General features: G+C 47.3%; 1 protein-coding gene across 9 annotated transcripts in view; it reads left to right on the top strand.

Annotated features, from left to right (window-relative positions):
* Positions 1 to 26239, top strand: part of PUM1 (pumilio RNA binding family member 1) — a 140640-nt gene that overhangs the window by 37127 nt on the left and 77274 nt on the right. For 7 of the 9 annotated variants that reach the window (XM_006134560.5, XM_006134559.5, XM_025190431.3 and 4 more), the window contains 3 exons: positions 499 to 567; positions 21783 to 21891; positions 23448 to 23626. In XM_006134560.5, coding sequence (XP_006134622.2) covers positions 499 to 567; positions 21783 to 21891; positions 23448 to 23626 — 357 coding nt within the window. The remainder of the gene's footprint in view (positions 1 to 498; positions 568 to 21782; positions 21892 to 23447; positions 23627 to 26239) is intronic. The other 2 variants (XM_075908743.2, XM_014579270.4) reach the window with 1 other exon arrangement.

Raw genomic sequence — 26239 nt, 5'->3', positions numbered from 1 at the left:
GGCTCAGATGGAGAGGGTGAGGTGGTATTTTATGCTGTCTCCACTGCCAACCTGTTGATTTAAATATCAGTGCACTACAGAATTTTTATTCTTCATTGTTTAGTGCTATGAATGTTGATTCTACCCTGTCTTATATTTGAGATCACATTAACCTTTGGATTTTGTTTTCATTTGCTTGTGCACAGAGATTGTAATACAGCTGTCTTTGCAATGCACACTCTCCGATCACAGGGGAAATCACTCTTATCTGTTTTAGAGTTGGTTACTTGAAGAGTTGCTTATTTTTACTTTTGAATATATGTGTATAATTGGTAGAAAATATACTCTAGATTTTAAGATTTTTAAAGTTGTCACATTTTTCTCCTAAACAGCCCTGTGGAGTACTTTAATAAAGAGTAAGATTCGCTGGCATTTTGTTTGAAAAAATAAATTAAAAACTGATTTGTAATTGGAACACAATATAGTCAGTACCTCATTTTTCTCCTCTGTTCATAATAGGTGCGTTCAATGGATGAACTGAATCATGATTTTCAAGCACTAGCTCTGGAGGGAAGGGCTATGGGAGAGGTAAGTGAAGCATCTTCAGAACAGATTTGTGTGTGCTTGTCATTTTGTACAAGTGGGAGTTGGTGGGCGGGAAGGTGCTCCCGCCGCTACCAGTTAACCGAGACTGGTAAGCCTCACTCATTAATGGTGAGGCTAACTGGTTAAACGTTGTAACCACGCTGAAAAGTGACGTACCCTAAAACGGCCTAAGAATACTTTCCATGACAGTGGTTTCAGCTGCAAAATGGTTTTTCAAAAGACCAAACATACATACAAGGTTCCAGCAATATTTGAAGAGTCTTAGAAGATCAATTGAAACATGATGCTATCCAGTGACCGTTGTGGTACTGAATGATTAAATAAAGCAGATAAATATTTGCATGTAAATAACGATTAAACAACTTGCATTGGAGATGTTAGAACCCTTGCCTTGAAATTTAGAAATACAAAAAACCTTTGGGGGCAGGACCCAAACAACCAAAACTTATTTGATCTTTTTAAAATCTTCACACCTGGAATTTAGAAAGTAGCTCTGTTAGTTGTTAGGGATGTGAAAGTGCAGCCCATGAGCCTGGGCTCTCATCCGTTAAACCCCGTGTGCATCAGCCCCTGCCTGCCCCTCTCGCACTGCTGCCTCAGTAGCTGTGCCTCTACCCAGCCCTTAGTGTTGCCCAGAGCATGTGGCAGGGTGCACTGGCAGCGATTTAAAGGGGCGACCGGAGCTTCAGACCCCTTTGAATCACCGGGACCCAGGTGATTGCATTAAGAGGAGCATTGCCAGCAGATCCAGAGATGTGACTGTTCCCCTTTATTCGGCTCTGGTGAGGCCAAATCTGGAGTATTGCGTCCAGTTCTGGGCCCCCCACTACAAAAAGTATATGTACGCATTGGAGAGGGTCCAGCGGAGAGCAACCAAAATGATTAGGGGGCTGGAGCAAATGACCTATAAGGAGAGGCTGAGGGAGTTGGGTCTGTTTAGTCTGCAGAAGCGAAGAGTGAAGGGGGAGTTGATAGCATCCTTCAACTTCCTGAAGGGAGGTTCCAAAGAGGATGGAGAGAGGCTGTTCTCAGTAGTGACAGATGGCAGAACAAGGAGCAATGGTCTCAAGTTGTGGTGGGAGAGGTCCAGGTATGATATTAGGAAAAACTATTTCACTAGGAGGGTGGTGAAGCACTAGAATGGGTTACCTAGGGAAGTAGTGGAGTCTCCATCCCTAGAGGTTTTTAAGTCTCGGCTTGTCAAAGCCCTGGCTGGGTTGATTTAGTTGGGATTGGTCCTCCCTAGAGCAGGGGGCTGGACTTGATGACCTTCTGAGATCTCTTCCAGCTCTATGGTTCTATGATTCGATGAACTGCCCCATTTGTCCCCCATCTCCGCCCTGGTCAGCAGGCCTGGATATGGAAAATAAGATGTTTATCTTTGGCAATGTGCACAGATGCTTTGAGGATATATTCTAAGACCAAGGAAACACCCATGCTCCACCTCTATTTGATATCTGATGTTTAGCTGACTAAAAATCTACTAACTTAAACAACAAATAGTCTGGTAGCACTTTAAAGACTAACAAAACACGTAGATGGGATCATGAGCTTTCGTGGGCACAGCCCACTTCAGATGACCAGAGTGTTGGATTTCTAAATCTAAAGAGATTATATGTTCTTTAATTTGGCGCTTAACAATATTTTTGAGAAAATAGATTGGTGGTTTTCATGGTAACCATCCAAGTGGTGGTTCTCTTGTTTTGTCTCGAAGTGCTAAGGTCTCTGTAAAATATCAACTTTTACTCTTCAGGGATGTGAGCAAGTAGTTGACTGCCCAATAAGCAGTCAAGCTGATTATTCGCTCTCGCTCTCTTTCTCCCTCCTCCCCTCTCCTCCCCTTTTCTCCCCTCCCCTCCCCTCCCCTCTCCTCCCCGCTGCCTCTATATTAGAGGCAATAAGGGGGGGGGAATTGGAGGATGATGCGGGGGATGGCGGGATAGGAGAGGCTACCACGAAGCTGGGGCCGGCTGCCAGCAAGGGCTGCTGAACTTGGTGAGAGCAAGCCCAGTTCAGCCCCAGTTCTCACGGGTCTGCGATAGGGATGTGAATGCTTATCGGATGCTTATCTGATAGTTGACATGCTGTCAACTAGTCAGTTCCCCTCCGCCCCCTTGCTGCCTCCATCAGAAACAGGCAGTGGGGGAAGAGAGAGTACTTTAAAGCAGCAGTGCCACGTGGAGCCAGGGATCAGCTGGGGACTCTCCCACTGCCCTCTAGCTCCATACAGCGGTGCTGCTTTGAAACGCTGTGGGAAGCATGGAGCCAGTGGGGGGCCTGCTGGTCCCATGCTCCCTGCAATGCTTCCGCCTTTTAAGTGTAGCAATAGCCCTGAGGCTGTTGCTACACTTCAAAGACAGAGGCACCCATATCGACTAATCTAATTGGCTAATCAAATAGTCAATGCAATTTGCAACATTAGTTGATCTAAATTTAACATTCCTAGTCTTGGATCACTATGGCTCCGCATTTTACACATAATAAGAGCCGCCTGGTTCTTACTAAATTTAAAATGCAGAGCCGCAGAGAGTCCTGGCGTGTGCTGGACCGGGACCTACCCCCACTGTGCCTCTGCAGTTTAAATGTACTATGAGCCGGGCTGCCTGTGCGCCCAGTGCCTACTACCTTTCAGCTGCAGAGAAGCAGTGGGGGTAGCTCCTGGACTGACGTGAGCCAGAACAGAGCGCCTTCCCTTATCAACTAATCGTGTAGTCGATACAAATTATTAGTCAGTTGCTGCCTCTTAACATCCTTAGTACTCTTGCAACATCTTATATTATGAATGATTTTTGTAGGAAATTCAGAGAGCACCTTTCAGGCCTTGAGCTAGTCCACGTGCTATTTAGTGAGGGTGTTCTTTGGGGGGAGGGGGACAGGGGAGGGAAATCACTTCAGTTAGCTCTTTCTAGTCAAAGCAAAGACTGATACTTAGAATCATAGAACTGGAAAAGACCTCAGGATGTCACTAAGTCCAGCCCCCAGCCCAGGGCAGGACCAATCCCAACTAAATCAACCCAGCCAGGGCTTTGTCAAGCAGAGACTTAAAAACCTCTAGGGATGGAGATTCCACCACCTCCCTAGGGAACCAATCCCAGTGCTTCACCACCCTCCTAGGGAAACAGTTTTTCCTAATATCTAACCTAGACCTCCCCCACTGTAACTTGAGACCATTGCTCCTTGTTCTGCCTCTGTCACTATTGAGAACAGCCTCTCCATCCTCTTTGGAACCTCCCTTCTGGAAGTTGAAGGCTGCTATCAAATCCCCCCTCGCTGCTCTAATTTACCCAGTCAGTTCTGGCCACAAGATTTCCTCTAAACTATATCTGGTTCTGTGCTTCCTTTTCTAATCGACTTCCTTTGCTGCAGCAGTTTAACTCTGTTCCTAGCTCTTTGAGCCAGCCTTATTGGGTCAGTTGAGTTGAACCCAGGGGTGCATGCACTGCTTTTATAGAGAAGCTTCTATGCTTCCCAGTGCAGACATAGTGTCTATAAACACTGCACTAGCGTGATGCTGTTAGTTTGTGTTGTGTTTTTATTGAATGTGAAGGAGACTACTGACAGAATATCTAAACAATCAATAGTAAGGAAAAAAGAAATTCTTGGGATGTGTGAGGAAAAGAAGGAACATTTGGATTGTAATTTTCCTGATTTTCCAACTTTGCGGGAAATGCAAAAAAGTGTTAGCCTGCACACTGAGCTAAGGCTGGCAAGTTCAATGAGAGGGAAGGATGAGTAAGAGAACCTCTTTTTTTCTTTTGGGAAAGAAGGCATTGAGTGCCTCCTCCTGTCCCCCTCTATGTGGATTTTTGTTAAAGTCCACATCAGCACATTGTTAATTAATTTAAGGCGTTTTCTGAAGCCTATCTACAAACCAAGAAGTTGTAATGCAATTCTGGAACAGCTTAAAAAACTTAAAAACAAGAAATCGTTCTGCAGCACCTTGGAGACTAACAAGCTGCTGTCTTGTGTGCAGTGCAAGGGGTGAGTAGGGAAGCAAATGAGGGTCTTTTACTCAAATGCGGGTTCTGTCTGGGACCATATGTAGCTTGTCTTTGCGCAGCGATGGTTACCAGTCCTCTTACCCAGGACAATGATAAGGGAATGTCAGCCGCTAGGGGCAAATACCATGTTTGCTTTGCCAGCTGAGCTGAGGAGAAGGGTGACAGAGCAGCTGCATGAAACTTTCAATGAGGTCTCTAAGGCAGATTGCCAAGTCATAAGAGATTGCAGCCACTGTCTGTTCCCCATCTGACTGATCCTCTGCTGACAGCAGCATCACACCAAACCCAGCCTCCTTTCTGTAACCCTCCCGTTCCCGGAAAGTTGTTTGAGCACTTTCCCAACCACTTGCCAGTCACTTCATCCACAGCCTCTGAGAGCTGCGAGTGGCTCGCCTCTTTAGGGGTACAAACCAGCTCCTTGGCCGTAAGCCTCTAATGTGTAGTACTCCTCTGGCTCTGGGACCCTCTGCGTCTGAGCACACTTGGCCACAACTTCCTCTTCCTAGCTCAGTCCACCACCAGATGCTGCCTGAAATCCTGAGACATCTATGGGAGTCTTTGGTGGGGTCACCTCCAAATATATCCTCCAGCTCTCCCTGTAGATACTACAGGTCATGGGCACAGCACCAGAATGGTGGTTTGCTTCCTGTGCCTTGTGGTAGGTGTTTCGCAGCTCTTCAGTTTTACCCTACAGTGCAGAATGTCCTGGTCACAGCCCTTTTGGGTCATGTATTTAGAGTTCTGCCTGTAGATATCCAGATTCCTACAGCTGGAACGCAGCCGCAAGTGGACTGCCTCCTCTTCCCTAAATGCTGATGGGGCTTAGCTCCTCAGCATGGCTCCAAGCAGGGGAGCTGGCATGGCCAGCTAGAGAGATGTGCTGAGAACACCACGTGTCACCGAACAAACAGGAAGGGGACTTTCACATTTCAAAAAGAATGCCAGGGTGGGTCTTGGTCACCTGAAGAGGGCAGTAGAGTTCGAACAGATGACCAGAGAGGCCAGCTCAGACATTGTGGGAAGGGTGTCAGAGGCCAGTCAGGGCACAGTACTGCACCATGTTCTCCACCCTGGCATCCCAGCACATTAACAAGAGCTCAGTAGACTCCTTCACTTCTAGTGGAGGTGGTTTACTTAGAGCTCACTAGCTGCAGAGCTAGTGTGTACTAGTTGCCTTGCCAGTTTGTACATTGCGAAGGTAGAGTGCTGGGGGCTGATTTACTGTGCAGTAACTTGCCAGTGTAATCTTGGCCTAAGAAATTAGGTGCATGCAATTTCTTACTCTAACAGTAATTATAATAATCTTTCTCACAAACAAAGCAGCCCCCTAGTTTGAGCTTGATCCTTCCTTCTGTTCAGCCTTAGTTTCCAGCAGTCATTTTGGTGGTAAGCAGAAGGTGTCATGGTGTCTCCCAACTCCCCTATTGTCTGGTTCCCTGCCTATAAATAGATTTTGTCCCAGGCAGGAATCCTTTGTGTACACCTTTTCACACTCCTATGGAAAACTACCACATTCAAAATAGGTTCCAACATTAGGTGACCTGGTCACGTGTCTTTTCAGGGCCAACTGTAGTCCAGACCCACAGTTAAAACCAGACTATTTATAGATCATTGTCTTGAGTACTGGCCATTAAGTTCCTTGAGTAATGCTAATGACCTTCACTTGCACATCTAGCTATATAAATAGGTTTGTGTGTCATATTTCTAACTTTACAAATAATAATGATATATGCACACAAGTAGAAAACAGGCACTCCCCGAGTTAAACATCTGACTTCCGAACATCCACATATGCAAACAAAAGCTCACCTGCAGCCTTAGGGCAGCAGGCAAGAGGCACAGGTGTTGGAGAGCAATGCAAGTGCTGGCTGGAGGACTCTGGAGGAGCAGGGGATGGTTATGCAGCCAACAGCAGGAAAGAAGTGGCACTTTGGAGGGGAAAAACCCATTTCTTTCCAGCTGTCAGCTGCATGGATGCCCCCTGTTCCTCCAGAATGTTCTGGCCTGTGCTCGCACCACCATAAGTGGGGGTCGGAGTACAGCCTGCGAGGGATGGAGTGGTGGCTTGGAGCCGCAGGAGCTGTCGCAGAATCCACAGGGGGCTGGGGGATGCCCAGAAGTTCCCTTCAGAATCTCCACCTTCCTCCTCTAATTAACCTGCCTTTCCTCAGGCACCAATATTCAAGGTTAAAACCATTTCTACTATTTCTCATTGCAAATGTACAGTATTTCAGCTATATTAGGGGGTTAGATACGCTTGTGTGGGCTAGGCTGGGAACCTAACTATAATTTATAACATTTCTATGGGAAAACACTTTCAGAGTTCCAAACAAACTAACTTTTGGAACACTTTTTCCTCTTGATCATATTTCTGTGGGGAGAGCCTTGCAGTTGGTCCTAAAGCTGGAGGTTTGTGTTCTTTGGTTAGTGGAACTCATCAACAGTATGGAGAGCCAGCCTCTGGGAGTACAATGGAATCTCTTCTTCTTCCCCTCCAAAAACTAAATCGGTTCTGTTTTTATTTTTATTTCCCAAGCTGCTCTGCCTTACTGTGTGCTGCTGTGTTTTCATTTTAAAAAGGACATTTAGGAAGCATACCAAGAATCACTTATATATCAAAGAAGTCTGTACCCATTTTGATTTACCCTTTTCCCCCATTTCTTTTGGGCTGAAGTGTCTTGTATGGGAGATGTTGTCCCTTACCAACTGTTCCTTCAAGAATGAGGAATGTACAAAGACATAAACCCACAGCAGGGAGCAGACCTCTGTTCTCACAGTAGCAAGTAGATTCTTATACTAGGGCTGTTGATTGATCACTGTTAACTCAAAAAAAATCACAATTAATCAATTGTTAAACAATAGAATAGCAATTGACATTTATTAAACATTTTGGATCATTTATGGTGGTGGGGTCGCGGTCACAGAAGATCCCTTGGGATTGTTCCCTAGTGGGCTGACTCTGCCACTGACACTCACCCTGCTCTCTGAGACCGCCCAACACCCTGTCCGGATGGGCCAGGTCATCTCATCTTCCCCCCGCCCGTCCCCTCCGACAAGGCACACTGAACCACTTCAGCTCTGCGAGGATGCAGTTCTGGGCCACAGCACCCAGGAAACCAACCCGCAGAAGGGATCAAAATCCCAATTTAGTCTTTCTCTGTATAAAGGTTTTGCACATGGAAAGCTCGTGAGAATGTTCTCCCTCTTTTTCGATGCAAGAGAGAGATGCACACTGGTTGTTCCCCATGATAACAGTTTATACTGGCTTGATAGAAAATAAGTGTTTGTATTAAGTACAAACAATTGAATTTAAGTGGCTGCAAGTGAAAACAGACAGCTCAAAGTACATTACCAAATTAAAATGCAAAAACATAACCCCAACACGTAGCTAGTTCTGATTCACTTAAAAAAAACTTAGTGCAAGTGGATTCTTATCTTAAAGAACTGTTCTTATTTCAAGCATAATCTTCAGGTCAGAGACTCTTTTACCCTGACCTGGGTCTTCAGCCCTTTGCATCCTTTCAGGGTTTTCTAGGCCAGTGGAACACAAAGGTTCCCATTACATAGATTCCCATTGTTTAAATAGACATTTCCCCCGGGGGGAGCCCTTTGTTCTAGGTCCCCCTTGTATGGAAAACTACCAGAGTCAAACTGGAATTCCAGTACCAAGTGGCATGTTCACATGTCTTAACTAGTCCAGTCACCTTTGGACTTACAAGACAAAGAAGGCTGTTTACAATTGAAGTTGATAAAGTCATTAAGCCTTCGGGGGAACACCAGTAATGGCTCTCATTAGCACTTTTAAAACTATAAACCGTCTCGTATTTCATATTTGTAACTTCTCATACAAGAATGATACATGCATCAAAATAGGATATTCAGATCCAGCCCATTGTAACATTGAAATTGATAGGTTACATGAGAGAGATATTCAAAGCATCTCCAAGTTATGTATATTTATATCCATAAGCCAATTTTCATAAAGCATGGGGGGGGACTGTCACATTTATATTTTCAAATATATCGATTTCAACTATAGCACAGGACACAAAGTGTACAGTGCTCACTTTGTTGCTTTTAATTACAAATATTTGCACTGTAAAAATGATAATCAAGAGAGAACATATTTTAGTTCACCTCCTTCACGTGCTGTAGTGCAAGCTCTTAAAGTGCAGCTTACAAATGTACATAACTTCATTCAAAAACAAAACCATGTGAAGCTTAAGAGCAGTGAGTAGTATCCTAGACTAGTGAGTGGGGTGCATGAGTGGCCCTCTGTCTCAGTGGGGCTGTAAGATTGCCATAACCGAGAGGTCTCTCAGAAAGGGTAGTTTTGTGAACTGTGCTTGTATACCTACGTCAGCACTTTGATTGGATGCAGAGGGAGCATACAGCTCTCACAGTTTTGTGTGCAGTTGGTGTGCACTTCACTTCAAGTGCCCTTGCTTTAAGAGTGTGTCACTTTTGTAATACTGGTAAGGAAAAAACCTGCGTGGGTGAAGAATAGCAGAATCTGGCAACCCTGTGCATGGACAACGGAAAACAAAATGTCTTGTGGGTCACACCGGGCCACATGTAGCCCTTGGACTGCTGTTTTCCCACCACTACTTTAGAGTCTACTTCTTGTTCAGCTAATCACTAAGGCCAAATCTGCACTGGCGCATCACAGCACAGTAAATGAGTTCCCAGTGCTGTAACTCCCGAGGTGTCCACACTGGTAAGGCACTTAGTGTGCACTAACCCTGCTGTTGCTGTGTTCATGGTAAACCACCTCAGCGAGAAGCATAGAACTTGCTGCATTCTGGATACAGTGCTGGGGTGCCAGTATGGTTGAATTGTTTGCTGCATTCTGACTGGCTTCCAGAAATGGCCCATAATCCTGCAAGTTCCCTGTGCCCCTTGTTTTGAACTCTGCTGTCTGCCCCATGTAGCCCCTTTCAGACAGCCTGCATGCTCCGCTGTTTTGCCCAGGACACAGAGCAAACCATTCAGGTGGGATGCTCCTGCTCTTAGGCAGGCATCTTTGTGGTGAGAGAGAGATGTGCAGAGAGTCACGGAGAGGGGGGAGATGTTGAGGTTTTGCATGGCAGATTGTTTGCTGCTGCTGTCTGAACTTACAAGATAGCATGCAGATATCCCCCAAAATGCCTCCCGCCCCCCCCCCCCCCACACCTAGTGTCACTGTCCAGCCCGCCCACAGACTTCTGTTGAAAAGTAGCTGTCAATGCAGTAGAATGACCATGGAGCAATAGGATTGGGAATCCTGCATCATGTGATGCAGATGGTCCCATAAGGCATTGCAAACCCTTCCCAAAGCACTCTGTGGCCAGCTGTGCAGTGGGATAGCTACCATAACTCACTGCTCTCGGTGTTGCAAGAGCTTCTAATGTGCACATACTTCACTGTCATAGGGAGCACAGTGTGGACACGAGCAGTTTCCCTACAGCTCTCTGAGCAGCTCTGTCTGCACTGTACATCTGCCAGTATAGACCTAGCAAAAGACAGACAAGTTTGTTTACAGCCTGGTCATTTACAATACTTATCTCTGGAAAAACAGCTGTTGAGGCTACAGTCCCATTTGTTTCAGAGGATGAGAATGCTTAGGAGTAGCAGTAAAATCACAGAGAAATTATATTAAACCAACCACTAGCTGGCAAATTTTCTTAAATTCAGGGTACCTCTCTGCTGATTCTTATGTTAGTATTTCAAACTAAGTCTTTATTTTTAAACTAAATTTTGCTGAAGATGTAAATAGAGAATTTGCTCAACTAAACAATATAGACCATGTAACCTCCACCTAGTAAAACCCCTCGTTAAAATCTATCAAGTGGGAACTCATGAAGGGAGTTTAGTTTCATTGTAAATCAACAAAATATTTTATTGAAAGAGCATAACCTCTGAGATTCTCCTTAGTTCATAGGCGTGTGCGTGCACACACTGCCTCATGTCACTTCCTTTGGCCTTACGGAGAGTTTGGTTTATTTAGAACACTGCAACTTATTACATTTCCAGAGATCATCCTATTAAATAAGGAGTTTCCTGTTGTAGTTCAGTTTTAATTTGACAGCTCTGAAATTCTGATTCTTAGTATGCCTGGAAATTCTGGTGGGTTGAAGTGGTGATAGAAGCAAAAGGAGAGAGACAGGAGATGAATTTGTTGAGATCTCTGGCTAACAAATATTTAATGACTATTTTAATACACAGCAGAAGTGAAAGGCTTGGAAAATCTTGCCCTGTTGGTAATATAAGGGAGATGAAGCATTTATTTTAAGTTGTGCTAGAATTATTGCAGCTTGCACACAGGAAAGTTGATGAAGCAGCTTCCAGTTGGTCTCTGTTAAGAGAAAAATTCCCACCTCCCCCCAATGCACCTTGTTTCTATGTGTGTTGCCTAATTATGTTTAGATTGTAAGCTCTTGGAACTTGAGACTTCTGTTTTTCAAAGAAAGTAAGAGTGAGTGTGTGTGTGAAATATCTATCTCATTGTAGGGCATCCTTGTTTGACGCCTCAAGGGTTTGTAAGAGAGTTTAGTCAGTTTCCATAAAGACACTGTAAAAATGCATAAAGAACCATTTTGCTTGAAGATTTGTATGCTCTATTGCAGCAATGGCCAACCCGCGGCTTGCGGGCCGCATGTGACTCCCAACAAAAAAAAATTGAAGCTCCTGACGGAACCTGGAACCACTCCGGTCAACTGCTCTCTCAGCTGGGCTGCTCTGAGCTGCATGCGAGCTCAAGGCCCGCGCCATTCAGCTCTCAGCCCTCAGCGCATTACATCATATCCTGCATGTGCAGGCTGGGTCGCACTAAGTGTCTCAGCCTGCACGTGCTACCAGCTGGCCGCTGAGCGCAGGCAGTGGCTCCGGCTCTAGGACCTGGGCATAAGGTTAGAGGGGGGAGGGGGGTTGGGTTAGAGCGGGGCGGAGGGGGGAGCGGATTGGGTTAGAGCAGGGGGAGGAGATGCCTGGCTCTGGAGAAGGAGGGGGGCGGTGCATGGCATCCAGGCCAGCTTAAAGCCAGCCGCTCAGCTCACGCGCCCAGCACCTGTAGAAGGATGCACGTGATGGTAGCAGCGGCTCTGGGACTCATTCATAAGGTTGGGGGGGGGGGGGGAGGGTAGGAATCCTGGGACTGCATGCCAGCTCCAACTTCTCAGGAAGCGTGTGCTCTTCCTCTGCTCCCCACACGCTTCCTGAGAAGTTGGAGCTGGCATGCAGTCCCAGGATTCCTACACACACCAGCACCCTGTGCAGGCAGGCAGGCAGCAGGAGGAAGGAAGTCCCCGGCCAAGCGACAGACCTGGTGTTTCAAGAAGTGTCAGCTGTTATGGGAAGAGGAAGAGCAGCCCGTGCACTTCCTGAGACCCGGGATCCCCAGGTACTGGTTGAGCTGTCCCTATTCCCTCGTCCTGGCCAGACCCCTTCCTCCCCAAACAGCACCCTGCCACATGCCCCAGCACCTTGCCTCACCACCCTGTCCTCTGCCCCCACCAGCACAGTTGGGGCCACGTTAGTGAGGCTTGGAGTTTTTTGGAGGGGTTGTTTTTTGCATCTCACTTGTATGGCCCTGACTGACTTTTCTATGGGTCAGTGACCCCTGACTCAAAATAGATTCCCCATCCCTCTCATAAATAAAGACAGTGCTGAAACATGTTGTGTTTGACATAATACTTTACTTAAAAATGAAGCCTGGCCAACAAGTCCCCAGTTGGGGCCAAGCCCCCATCTGGCCGCAGCATCATAATGCTCCTGAACACCCCAGACACCAAACCTGAGCCTGTTGTACACTGGAACCCCCTGTCCTGAGCCTCTCCTACTCCCGGACTCCTGCACCCCCACATCCCCAGTCTTCTGCCACAACACTCCTGCACCATCCACATGCTGCAAATCTGTGTCCTGAGCCCATCATACTCCCAGCCTCCCTGCCCTGAGCCCCTCATATACCCCAGCCCAAACTCCTGCACCCTCACAGCCACAAGCCTGTGGCTTGCTCAGCACCCCAACCCTCGTCCTGGCTCAAACACTGTCCAGCCTGGAGCCCCCTCCCTGGGATGGTGTACCGGCACCAACTTTCTTCCAGCACGGCTGCTTTTTTTCCCCTCCTCTCAACCCCCCCGTATATGGCTCTTTGCACCCTGTCCATCGCTTTTTTGGCTCTTAGTTTCTAATGGGTTGGCCACCCCTGCTCTAGTGATCAAAAATTGCTACCATCTTTCTTCTTGTGGTCTGTCTGAAATGTCTTAGGCTCGTTCCAGTTCCCGAGGACAAATTATGCAGTTTTTTTGTGAAACACTTGCCCAAATGAACTGTATGCTAAGGCAGTAAACAAAAAGATGAATGATTGCATTGGCCATGGAAATGGAACGGTCTTCTCCTCCCTAGAGTTGATCTACCAGATTAGTTTTGGAGCACATTGGAGGGCAGTATGGGGTATGCTTGCACTTTTGCTTCCTGTTCCTCACTTGTAAGACTAGTCTATAAGGCTGCCAATCCAGCACTTTTGTGAGGCCAGATTCACTCTCAAATTTGGGGGTTTTGTTAAAATTGATATCGTCCCCCTAATATTTTACCTGGATAGATATTTCCCGTATAGCTTACTGACTATAATACTCACTGGTTGTATTAGGTGCAAAGCTAGAGTATAAGAGTATAAAAGAGTGGAAAGGGAAAACTAGAGTAGTTTCTGCCCATGGAGCTAAGGGAGCAAATAGAGTAAAGTTGTCTGGCCTCTACAGTAGCATTGTATTTTAAAAAGGAGATGAAAAGGAGGGTTAATGCCACCAAGTAGAATCCTAATTTAGAGATAATTAAATGTCGGGGAGAGGGGGAATTACTTGCATCTGAAAATGGGAGAGAGTAAACTTGAAGATTCAAAAGAAGCTATTAAATAGGTAAGTGGTCTTTGCAGACATTGGTATGCAAGATGGAATCCATACTGAAGTGAGTGGTGCTTCATACATTGCACTGATGGAGAATCCAGTTAAAGTTTGCTATCAAGCTACTCATGCAGAAAGACAATTTCCAGTAGTGTTGTACCATCTTGTTTTTGAATCCAGGAGAGGAAAGTAATCCTCCACTTGTGCTGAAAGGAGCTTTTTAGAGTCTCACTTCTTAATACGTACTACAAAGCACATTCGGTGATAAATCTAGGCTTCTGAAACTTCAAATGTATCTTTGTTTCATTATTGATAAAGATAGCCTGTTTTAAAGAGGAATGCAGGCACTGCAGGGTTTTTAATATAAAATAATGGCTGAAGTAGTAAGTATGTTCGAAGAACATGTATGTTCAGGGTATGTGCATGCTTTTCTTTTTCTTACAATTGCGTGTGAAGCTCTGCTTCTAAATTTGTATTTGTTTGTGGCAAGATCATGGCAGAAAGGAAGACTTGACTGCATGATGAGGTGGAAACTGGCTATAGCAGAACTCATAGAAGTGGATGTCTTTAGTAAAGGAGGAAATGCAATGCTATCCAGTTGTCTTAGCTTATCTAGACTGATATTCTGTTTAGAAGCCATTCTGATACATGGCCTTTAATTACCCAAGGAAGAGAAACTGAAGATTGTCTTGGTTCCTGTGGGGTAGACTAATTTTCCTGTAGGCAACATCACATCCCCTTCATAGGTTCTGTGCAGGGGCCCTGAGCACTGCATGCCATCTGGCATTGCCACCTTAGTGCACGTAATGTAACTGCACTCTTCGTATTTTGGACCTTGAGGCCCCTTGCAAGTTAGGTCATGACCATTATTGCCTATGAGCTCTATTTTTTGTATCCTCTGATTTGTGTGTATGATCTATTTTGATGTTTTCCATCTCCAGCATCATAGTGACTCCATTTCCTCCCTACCCATACCACAGGGTGGGCAAGATACAGCCTGGAGGCCACACCCAACCCGCCAAGCCATTTGATCCAGCCCGTGGCCCACCCTGCTGTGCCCTCGCCCCCAGGCCAGCCAAGACTGGGGTCAGGGGAACACGCAGAGTTTCCTCCCTCTGCCAGGTTGGTGCGGCACCAGATGGAACTGCCAGCTGTTCAACGCAGCTAGTGGTTCCCTCTGGGTGTCACATGCCCCGGCCTGGGAGCGGAGGAAGTGTGTGAAGTCTCTTCCCCCGCTCTCCCCCCAAGCGGGGAATGGCACCAGAGTAAGCCTCCAGCTATTGAAAATGGCGGGCAGTTCCCTCTGGGCACCGTGCACCCCTGGCAAAATTCTATCGACTACTCGGTTATTTGATGGGGGAAAGCAAACCTGCTCAGCTCGTGCTGGGAGCTCTGCAATTTAAAAGGCAGTAGGGGTTGGGCAGTCTGCCCGGCAGCTCTTACTGCGTTTTTAAGGGTTTGGTCCCCAACCCTGTGTGAGCAGGGACTGGACTGGACTGGACTGCCTGACTCCTATTAAATGTAGAAGTTTTGGAGAAAGTATTGGCTCTGTTATCCTGTAACACTCAGAGTTAACACACTTGGTTTGTTAATTTTATACATTTGAGCTTCTCAGCTATTCTGACATCAAGGACAGTTTGACTAGTCTTGCTAAGAGTTCAGTTCATATTGTGCAGTAATCGAAACGAGAGATTCTCAAGTGTGCGTTAATCTTCTAGCTCCTTCATTCTGTCCAGAGAATTCAGCAGATAGATTTATTTGTTGTACTACTTGCTATGAATCTGCTGCTTTTTTCTCTCTTAATTGCATCACACTCACGGAGACCAAGGCTTTAATTTAAAGATTGTACGGTTAATATCTATGGCACTTGAGTAGTACTTGAAGTTTCTTTTGCCATATGTAGTTGCTGTAAGGCAGATGTTTTCAGTATGGAACAGGTATTTTCACAAAGCATCTGTTACGCCAGGTATGTGTTTGTGAAACTTTCCTGGAATTGATTTAAACCTAACAGGGGTAGAACGCCTCCGAGGCGCGTGTCCTGCGTGAGCTCCTCAGTGGGACACATGGTACTACCGAACCCGGGCCGTCTCGGTCGGGTGGACGCTTATCCCTGCACAGGGAGCCTAGCCCTCCTGGGGACTTCCCGGAACCCTCTATCCCAGAGGCCTTCGAGGCAGCAAGGGTCCTGATTGAGTCGTCCCCTTTGCCTCCTCCGACAGCCACCAGAGGCCATGGGAATGGTCGGCGCTGCCCGCCATCAAAGATGTCCGAGGACGTAGTTCAGGATGCCAGAAAATGCCATTTGGTGCGGTCTGTACCCTTGGCACCGACCGCGGCACCAGCATTGGAGCCGATTCCGGCACCGGATGCTGCACGGCACAGGACACTGGGTCCTGCAACTGCATGGCACCACCGTGTGGCACTGGCCACGGCACCTAGCCCTGTGGCATCTACCTCAGCACAGGCCTTACTGACCCCGAGCCCAGCCATGCCGCCGCCTCCTCCCCAGCACCGCAGCAAGCCCGAGTCGATGGCAAGACACACCCCAGCGCTGGCAATTTTGGCGGAACCCACGACGGCCCCCGCCCTGGTTGGCTTCCGAGTACTCAACCAACTCAGAGGCAGTGTCAACTTGGTTGTCCAAGGGCTCCAGGTCCCACTCCCAGCACCGGTCACACTCGCGGCACTGATCACAACACTGCAGCTTGTCGTCCCACCACCGTCAACAGCAGTGGGCTCAACCAGTCCCGGTGCCGATAATGCATCAAACATGGCCCCCACAGCCTCTGGGCCTATCACCAGACCCAGGATGTGGATCTTTCCAGGCCAGGCTCAGTCATCTCAGGTCCCCGAGCCCCATCGTCAGCGACTCCCTCCCCCCCCCCGTCCGACCTCCCACTCTGGGGCAGTCGCTACCCCCTGGCCAGGCCTCCCCAAGACCGTCGGGAAGCAGAGCACCTTCGAGCCAGCCACTGCTGCCTTCAGTGTTGGCGTCCTCACAAGCCCCACCGCAAGCAGAGGCTCCCGTGGGGATGACCCAGAAGGGGTCATCGTCATCTTCCTCAGACAAGGCCTTAGGGGACACCCTTACACCCATGCCCTCTATGGACACCAGAGCGCACCAGGACCTTCTCCATCGATTGGACCAGAGCCTGGGGGTCCAGGCCGAGGTGGTGTCCGAGGATTCGGACCCCACAGTTGATATCCTCCAGTTGGATGCCCCTTCCAGAGTGGCCCTACCAGTCAATAAGACGGCTACTAAGATCTCCAAGGCCCTCTGGCAAACCCCGGCCTCCATACCCCCCAACAGACAAATGGGCCAAGAGAAGATACCTGTTCTCCCATCTGCCTCCAGGATCGCTGGTGGTACAAGTGGTCAACCAAAGGGGGAGAGAGGGGCAACCAGCAGCCACCCCCAAGAACAGGGAGGCCAAGAAGACGGGCCTCTTGGGCAGGAAGGCTTACGCATCTGGGGGTATTCAGCTCCATGTTGCTAACCAGCAGATTCTGCTGTCGCGGTATGCGTATAACACCTGGGACTCTGTGTACAAATTCACGGACCTGCTCCCAAGGAACTCCTGTCCGGAGTTCAAGGCCCTTCATGAGAGGGCAGGGTGATCTCCAGGGCAGCCCTCGATGCATCCGCTGCCAGTGCAATGGCCACGGGAGTAGCCCTGCGCTGGAGCTCCTGGCTGCAGGGGTCCGGGGTTCCACCAGAGCTTCAGAATACTATCCAGGACCTCCCCTTTGAGGGGCCCTCACTGTTCTCGGAACAGACCGACCAGCGGCTCCATGGCCTTAAGGACACACGTGCCATGCTGAAATCTCTGGGCATGCTCATGCCGGCTACTCAAAGGCACTTGTTCTTGGGCAGGAACACTTCCAGATCGCCTCTACAAGCCCTGCATCCTGATTTCTCCCACCACAGGAGCAGGTGTGACAATGGCAGGAACAATAGGCACCTGCCCAGGCTTGCCTCCGACCAGAGACAGGGTCTGCCCCACGGGCCCTCGGGTCCCCATCAGGGATTTTGATGGGACATCCGAGGGCAACTTACCAGTCTCCCTGCTTATTTTCTGGGATCATATATTCCCTTTTCTCCAGGCCTGGCACTCAATTACTTCAGACTGATGGGCCCTGGAGATAGTAGAAGGGGGATATACCATCCCGTTCCATTCGGTCCCTCCTCCCCCCAGTCCCCAACCCACTTTTCAGGGACCCCTCTCATGAGCCTCAGCTATGGGAGGAGGTTCTCCAACTCCTCACTCTGGGAGCTATAGAACCTGTTCCCTCCGAGGTCCTGGGCAGGGGCTTCTACTCCTGCTATTTCCTGGTCCCGAAAGCCAAGGGGGGTTTCGCCCCATACTGGGCCTCAGAGACTTAAACTTTATTGTGAAAGCCAAATTCAAGATGGTAACTCTGGCATCTACAATTGCCTTGTTGGCCCCTGGAGACTGATACGCTGCCCTCGATCTGAAAGACGCCTACTTCCACATCTTGATTGCCCCTCACCATCGGCAGTTCCTCCGCTTTATGGTAGGCACGGACCACTACCAATTCACGGCCCTCCCCTCTGGTATCTCTATGGCCCCACGTGTTTTCCCCAAATGTATGGCAGTCGTGGCCGCTGCCCTGAGGAGAAGGAGCGTTCAGGTGTTTCCCTAGCTAGATGATTGGCTTCTGAGGGAACGCACTGAGGACCAAATACGAGCCCGCATTACCATGGTCCAGAACCTCTTAGGGGAGCTGGGCCTTCTACTCAACGTGGACAAATCAACTCTAACCCTGACCGTGGCGATAGAGTTCGTAGGGGCCAACCTGGACTCACTGTCAGCAATGGCCTCTCTCCCCAGGTTCTGCTTCCTGGTGATAGAATCTGCCATCTCCAGAGTTTTCTGGTAACCTCGGCCCAGTCACGGCCCCTGGGCCTTATGACCGCATGCACATACATCATGCAACATGCCAGACTTCTCATGCGCCCCCTGCAAATGTGGCTGGCGCGAGTCCACAGCCCAGCTTTCCATCCATGGGATAGGGTAGTGATGGTCCCCGAGACGGTCCTTCACTCGTTGACCTGGTGGACCCTTCCAGAGGAGGTCTGTGTGGGAGTCCCGTTCTCCAGACCGGTACCAACCATCTGATTTGTCACGAACGCCTCGGACACCGGTTGGGGGGTGCACCTGGGCGACATGCAGACGCAAGGTATGTGGTCCATGGACGACTTTTCCCTGCATATCAATGTCAGGGAACTCCGAGCAGTCAGATTGGCCTGTACGGTTATCCTTCCCTACCTCAGGGGCAGGTCAGTCCTCATCTCGTCAGACAATATGACAGCGGTGTTGTATATAAACAAACAGGGCGGTGCGCGATCTCCTCACCTGTGTCAGGAGGTCATCCGCTTGTGGGACCTCTGTATTGGGGCAGATATCCACCCGATGGCCACGTATCTCCCGGGTTCTCAGAATGTCCTAGCAGACAGGCTGAGCAGGGCATTTTCCGGTCACGAGTGGTCCCTCAGGACCGATGTGGCTCGCTCCATTTTCCATGAGTGGGGGTTTCCCCAACTAGATCTGTTTCACGAGGCAGAACAAGAAGTGTCCGAGGTTCTGCTCTCTCATGGGACTGGAAAGGGGCTCCCTGGGAGACGCACTCCTTCACCCCTGGCCCGGGGGCCTTCTGTACGCCTTCCTGCCATTCCCACTAATTCAAAGGGTCCTCCTGAGAGTGCCGGAGTTCAGGGCTTCCTTAATTCTCATCGCCCCAGCATTGGTTTTTCAACCCTTCTTGGCCTGTCATGCGAGAGACCCATAACCCTCCTGCTGCTCCTGGACCTGATCTTCCAGGACTCAGGCAGACTCCGACACCTGGACCTGCACTTGCTGTATCTGACACTGTGGAAGCTCTGTGGCTGATGGCAGCGGAGCTCCAGTGTTTGGCTTGTGTTCAAGAAGTTCTGTTGGGCTGCAGGAAACCTTCCACTAGGGCCATGTACTTGGCCAAGTGGAAGAGATTCTATGTCTGGGCCTCCCACAAAGGGGTTTCCCTGAGAGAAGCTCCAATTCCCCTGATCCCGGATTACCTCTTGGATCTCAGACTGCAGGGGCTCTCCTCTTCCTCGATCAAGGTTCACTTGGCAGCCATATTCGCCTTCCACCCCGGAGACGGGGGAAAGACCCCATGGTAAACAGATTCCTTAAAGGGCTTGATAGACTTTACCCGCCTGTACGGCAGCCCACACCTCAGTGGGACTTCAACCTGGTTCTTTCTAAGCTCATGGGGCCTCCGTTCAAACCTCTGGCAACGTGTTCCCTCCTACACCTGTCCTACAAGTTATCATGTCCCTCCTGGTAGCAATCATGTCCGCTAGGCAGGTGTCCAAACTCAGAGCACTCACTTCGGATCCCCCCCATACGGTTTTCTTTAAGGATAAAGTTAGACTTCGCCTCCACCTCACCTTTTTGCCCAAGGTGATGTCGTCCTTTCATGTCTCTCAAAACATATTCCTACCAGTGTTCTACCCCAAGCCTCACGCATCGGGGAAAGAGTTGGCTCTGTACACCTTAGACGTCAGGAGGGCCTTAGCCCTTTAATTTAGACAGAACAAAACCCTTCCGCTAATCGCCACAACTTTTCATGGCCATTGCAGAACGTGCAAGAGGTCAGCCAGACTCCACACAGAGGATTTTCTCTTGGATCACTGCTTGTATTAGGGAATGCTATGTTCTGACCGGGATTCCAGCCCCTCCTCTCACAGCGCATTCTACCAGGGCTGTGGCCTCCTCCACAGCCTTCGCGGCGCAGGTCCCAGTTCTGGACATCTGCAGGGCGGCCACCTAGTCTTCTGTCCACACCTTTGCCAACCATTACGTGTGGTCACATCAGGCCAGGGAGGATGCCGCCCTGAGCAGGGCGGTCCTTCATTCCACGGTAGCTTGAAACTCTGACCCTACTCCCCAGGTTCTGCTTTGGAGTCACCTACATGGAATGCACATGAGCAATCACTCGAAGAAGAAAGAACGGTTACTGACCTCGTAACTGTTGTCCGAGATGTGTTGCTCGTGTCCAGGGCTCGCCAAGCTGTAGCGAGCCCCACTCGTCAGCCGCGCAGGTCTGCACACTGCGCATGTGCTGATCACGGCTGTGCCGGCTTGTAATCTACTCGCCACAGGCGAGTAGATTACATTAATTGTCGAACCCTGCTCATGTCCTTTCCAAATCCCACCCATCTCCCCTTCTTCAGAGTATACCGGTAAGAAAGGACTGAGTGGGTGGAGGGCGAGCAGGGGTATACAGCCTCTCCCCAAGTTACAAACGAGTTACGGACCATAACTCGATTTGTTCGTAACTCTGACCCCATTGAGTTACATAGCACTGTTCATAAGCGCGGGTCGCGTTCATAACTCGGGGACTGCCTTTACGACTGCTCCATGGGAGCTTTGGTCATAAATGCGAATGGTCGTAACTCGACTGTTTGCAATTCGGGGACCGGCTGTATATCAGCGGGTATACCAGTGCCATTCCAGGGGGCTCCCTGCTGGCCCGATGGGTACTGCTGAGGGAAAAATCTCCGACGCGTTCACACTGTGCACGTGCACCTACGTGGAATGCACATGAGCAACACATCTCGAAGAACAACAGTTATAAGGTAAATAACCGTTCTTTCACCAGCACTGAAGTGAAGATTCTGTAGGTAACTCTACAATTCCTCTGCAATTCTCATTAAAATATGCTCTTCTGATGGGAAAATATCTTTCCTATTAACATTTGTTACAAATGGCTCTCATGGTTAGAAATACGTGAATTTGGATGTGTGTATATGTTGTGGTGTTTATGCATAACAGGATCCTTCCTATTAGGATGTAAAAAATATAAAAAAACAGTAACCATGTAACTGATCAAAATTCTGTCCGTTACATGGGATGTAGTGGTAGGAAATAAAAGGTTCCTGCCCCTCACTGTGGGCTCCGCCCCTCTCTTAGGGCCCGGCAGACTGCCAGCAGGGTGTCAGTAGTTGTCCTCGCTGTGGCAGTTGACCCCACTCCGGCCAGTTAACCGTTTAAGCAACCAGTAAGCATCCGCTTCCTGGTTAAATTTAAACACCCCTACCTCCTACATTCTGAGCTACTTTTTGCTTCCCTAGGGTGTTGTGATCACTTCATTGCTCTCACCTTGGGAAAACATAAGCACTCGTATTGTAAAGCATCTATCAGTTTGTTTTAAAATGAGTGAGATTTGTTTTTGTTCTAGGAAGAAAATGTTTATAGTTTACACTTGTACTTTTATGCTAACATTAAACATGTTTGTTCTTTCTTATTTGCAGCAGCTGTTGCCAGGTAAAAAGTTTTGGGAAACTGATGATTCAAGCAAAGATGGACCAAAAGGAATATTTCTCGGAGATCAATGGCGAGACAGTGCTTGGGGAACATCAGGTAGCCCAATATTTATCATCTGATGTAACTGTAGTTGAACACAGAAATATGTAGTTAATTTCCTCAGCAAACTGGCTAATCCTGAATTTCATAGCTACCAAATATCTCAAAAACCAGGTCATCTCTGATTATAGCTGTTCATACCATTCCTGGTGACCTACTCAAATTAGAAGAAATCACAAAAGGATCTGTAGACACATATCGGTTTTAAAGGTGTGGCCGTGAAAAACTAGTATTTACTGTGGTGGCTGAGAGTGAACCTAACACAGGTTAACTTAATTGTGAAGTGTAGTCGGGTCACTTGAAAATGGAATGTAGGCTGCAATGTCCAGTTGACTTTTTATGAAATGTAGGCTCTGAAGTATCTTCAGTATTTATGAAGATTTTACCCCTAAACTTACCTCTTTCACTGGCTAATGTTAATATTCCTGTCTATGTCACAGTTCTTATTACTGGATTCATACCCTGACCTAGCAGGGAGGCAAATAGTAATCGTTCTTTTAGCTTTCCATTGTATGGATGACATAACTGAGGCTCTGAGAGGTTCTGGCCAAGCTGGGTCTAGAAATTGGGAAAGAATTAATCAGTTTGGGGGTTTGGAGTAGTAAAAGTCGTTTAAAAATGTAACTGTGTAAGAGCTAATAATCCTAGCGGTCACATGCACTGCAGGCTCTGCAGTATGAAGCTTAACTAAAGCTTTAGACTGCAGAGAGCGCAGTGACGCTTCCCCAGGGCCAGCAACCCATGTCGGCCCTGCTCCCAGGGAGCCAGCATGCAACTCCAGCCCCTGCTGGTTAATCAGAATTGGGCTTCCTGGTTAACCATTTACATCCCTGCTTAGGAGAATGAGGTCATGTAACTAGGTTACATCAGTTCACACATACATGCAGGCAAAATTAAGATGGCAAAATTTAAGATTGGGTCATTTTAGCTTTGGCATTTCCTAATTTGAGAATTGGACTTTGCAGCCTTAATGATCTTTCATTTGAATATATTTTATGGATATATGAAAAAATATTGGGGAAAAAATGGTTTTAGAAACATGTTTCCTTTTCAGCTTTTGTCAGTGATTTGGGGCTGACAAGTAGTGCAGGTCACTAAAACACTCCTAAATCCTTTAGAAGCCAGCGTGGATTGAAGGTCCCAAGTATTTTCAGGGTCAGGTCCTTGAAAGAAGTAGTTATTTTCTGTGATTATTTCCTAGCAGCACCCTCATCAGAAAGTTAGGCTTTCTGAAGTAAAAAAAAAAAGAAAAAGAAAAAAAAAGCTCTGTTCTTCATCAAAGTATGTTTTGTGTTCACTGATATGATGATATCAGTTGATATCATCAACCTGTCAGTAAATTATCCTTATAATTAAGACACTCTACAGAGCTTTTCTAGTGATTTTTCTAGTTACATCTTTGTAATTGGATTGGAAGCCTCTTTGGGCAGGACTGGTTCTGTGCTTGGCAAAATGGGGCTTTGGTTTATGTGACTAAGGCAACTACTTAGTGAAGTGATACTAGTAATAATGCAGTGATTAGAATCTTAAATATGTGTATTCATGTGTTGTAGATCATTCTGTTTCCCAACCAATAATGGTTCAGAGAAGACCAGGCCAAGGTTTTCATGTGAACAGTGATGTCAACTCAGTGCTGTCGCCACGGTCGGAGAGTGGAGGACTTGGAGTTAGCATGGTGGAATATGTGTTGAGTTCATCTCCTGGGGATTCCTGCCTCAGAAAAGGAGGATTTGTAAGTGTCTGACTGAAATTTGGGTTTCTGTGATCCCCCCCCCCCCCCCCCCCCCCCCCCCCCCCCCCCCACACACACTCACTCACTCTTGTTGCTGGCTTTTTACTTCCTTCCTAAAGATAGGTATTCGACCTTATGGGTGTTATGGTTATATCCAGCACCATGTCGGAAAGGGTAAGCCAACAGCTTGGTGGTGGTTCATATTTAAGTGATGGGATGTGATAGAAGAAAAAAACAGCTGGAGTGAGGTTTCCAGTGCAGTCTGATCCAGTTAGTGAACACACCTGCCATCTTGAGATACCCAGCTCCTGACTGGAAACATGATGTGCAATTGTACTTGGCTAATTGTTGGTGTTCTTGAATACTCTGTAAACATAGCAAAGCTTGCAACTTGTTCTCACTTCTCAAAAGTGTTGCAAAAATCACTGGGCTGTCACAGATGGCACATTACTTAGTGGGAATTTGCTCAAGGACTGTTCTCTCTGCTGTGACCACTGTTCTGCTCCCCACTTGGTGCTTCTGGCAAAGAAGGGAATAGTGCAGCCTGTACATACTACCAGTTTACTAGCCCCCTTTGCTTGTCTGGAGGGAGAAGGGAATAACCAAGTCCCATCTCACTACATTGGGATGAAACTGCGAAGAGAGGCTTCAGAGGGTAGCCGAGTTAGTCTGTACAGAAAAACAACAAATGGTCTGGTAGCACTTTTATAGACTAACAAAACATGTCGATGGTATCATGAGCTTTCGTGGGCACAGCTCACTTCTTCTGTGCCCACGAAAGCTCATGATACCATCTACATGTTTTGTTAGTCTATAAAGTGCCACCAGACCATTTGTTGTTTTGTTGTGAAGAGAGGATTGCTCTAAAACTCCCAGACACCTACTACCTGGGGTTAATATAGGAGGATATAGCCTCATCTGTTATACCAGGTTTGAACTTACTCCTACTAGTTGTTCTGAGTTTCTCATCAGAACAAAGTTTCTGAAGCCTTCTGGAGGACCTCGTTCTGTAGAGTTGGAGGACTGAAAGGGTGTGTCTGCACTGTACCCGTAGCTCGAAATAAGCTACACAATTTGAGCTATGCAAATTGCATAGCTTAATTCGAGTCAGTTTCAAAATAGCTTATTTCGAAATGTGGTGCTGTCTTCACAGCACTTAGTTCAAAATAAAGCACTATTCCAAAATGTCCTTTATTCCTCATGGAGTGAGGTTTACAGGGATGTCAGAAAAAGCAAGCACGTTATATTTCAAAATAACAGGCGTGCTCAAAAGATGCAGAATAGCTATTTTGGGATACCGGAGGTATTCCAAAATAGCGCTGCAATGTAGACGTAGCCAAAAAGACCTTGAGAAGTCTTTTAGTCCAGACCTCGCACTTAGGGCAGGACTAAGTATTATTTAGAACCATCTGTGATCGAGATTTGTCGAACCTGCTTTGAAACCTCCAGTGATGGTGGTTTCACAACCTCCAAAGCAATTTATTCTAATGCTTAACTACCCTAGCAGGAAGTTTTTCCTAATGTCCAAACTAAATTTCCTTGCTGCTATTTAAGTTTGTTGTGAGAACAATTTATCTCCCTCCTCCTTATAACGCTTTTATATACTTGAAAATGCTTATCCTGTCCCTTCTGTCTTCTCTTCTCCAGACTAAACAAACCTAGTTTATTTCAATCTTCCCTCGGAGGTCATGTTTTCGAGACCTTTAATAATTTTTTATGCATTTTTCTGGATTTTCATCAATTTGTCCACATTTCCTGAAATGTAGCACCCACAACTTGACGCAGTACTCCAGTGGAGGCTGTATCACTGTGGAGTAGAGCAGAAGAAATACTATTTGTATCTTGCTCACAACATTCCTGTTAATACACCCCAGAATGATGTTGGCTTTTTTTGCAGCAGTGTTACACAGTTGATTCATATTTAGCTTGTGATCCATTACAGTCCACAAATCACTTTCTTCAGTTATCCTTCCGAAGCAGCTCTTTCCCGTTTTGTATGTGTCTAACGGATTGTTCCTTCCTAAGTGGAATGCTTTGCATTTTGTTCTTACTGAATTTCATCCTGTTTACTTTAGACCATTTCTTCAGTTTTTCCAGAACCTTTTCAATGTTAATCCTGTCCTCCAAAACACTTGCAACCCATCCCAGCTTGGTGTTATCTATAGACTTCAGAAGTTTATTTTCTTTCAGCTGGTAATTAGTAGGTGCCTGGTAAATTTGTTGAGCCCTGGCTATTGAGAAGAAAGTAGTAAGTCTTGGGCGCTGACAGGTGTTCAGAAAACTGAAAAATGTAAGAAAGCAGGGAAACTGTTAACTAATCTAATGCTGGTGAATAGTCTGAGTGGTGTTTTATGGTGAAAACGGGGTTTTATACATGCCCTTCATAATCTAAAATTCATTCATGCTACGCCATAGTAAATTACATTTGACCTTTAAAGGAAAGCTGTCTTTTATTGGACCAACTTCTGTTCATGAGTGTGTCTCTCTCACGATCAGAAGTTGGCTCAGTAAAGGCTATTCCCTCATCCACCCTGTGTCTCTACTCTTCTGGTACTGACATGGCTACCACAGCACTGCCTGCTCAGTGCGTAAATGTGCAGAATCACTGTCCCA

Source organism: Pelodiscus sinensis, chromosome 26 (genome assembly GCF_052426305.1).
Source record: "Pelodiscus sinensis isolate ZL-2025 chromosome 26, ASM5242630v1, whole genome shotgun sequence".
Classification (NCBI taxonomy): Eukaryota; Metazoa; Chordata; order Testudines; family Trionychidae; genus Pelodiscus; species Pelodiscus sinensis.
Note: the sequence above shows the minus strand (reverse complement) of the source record. Positions and strands in the feature narration are given on the sequence as shown.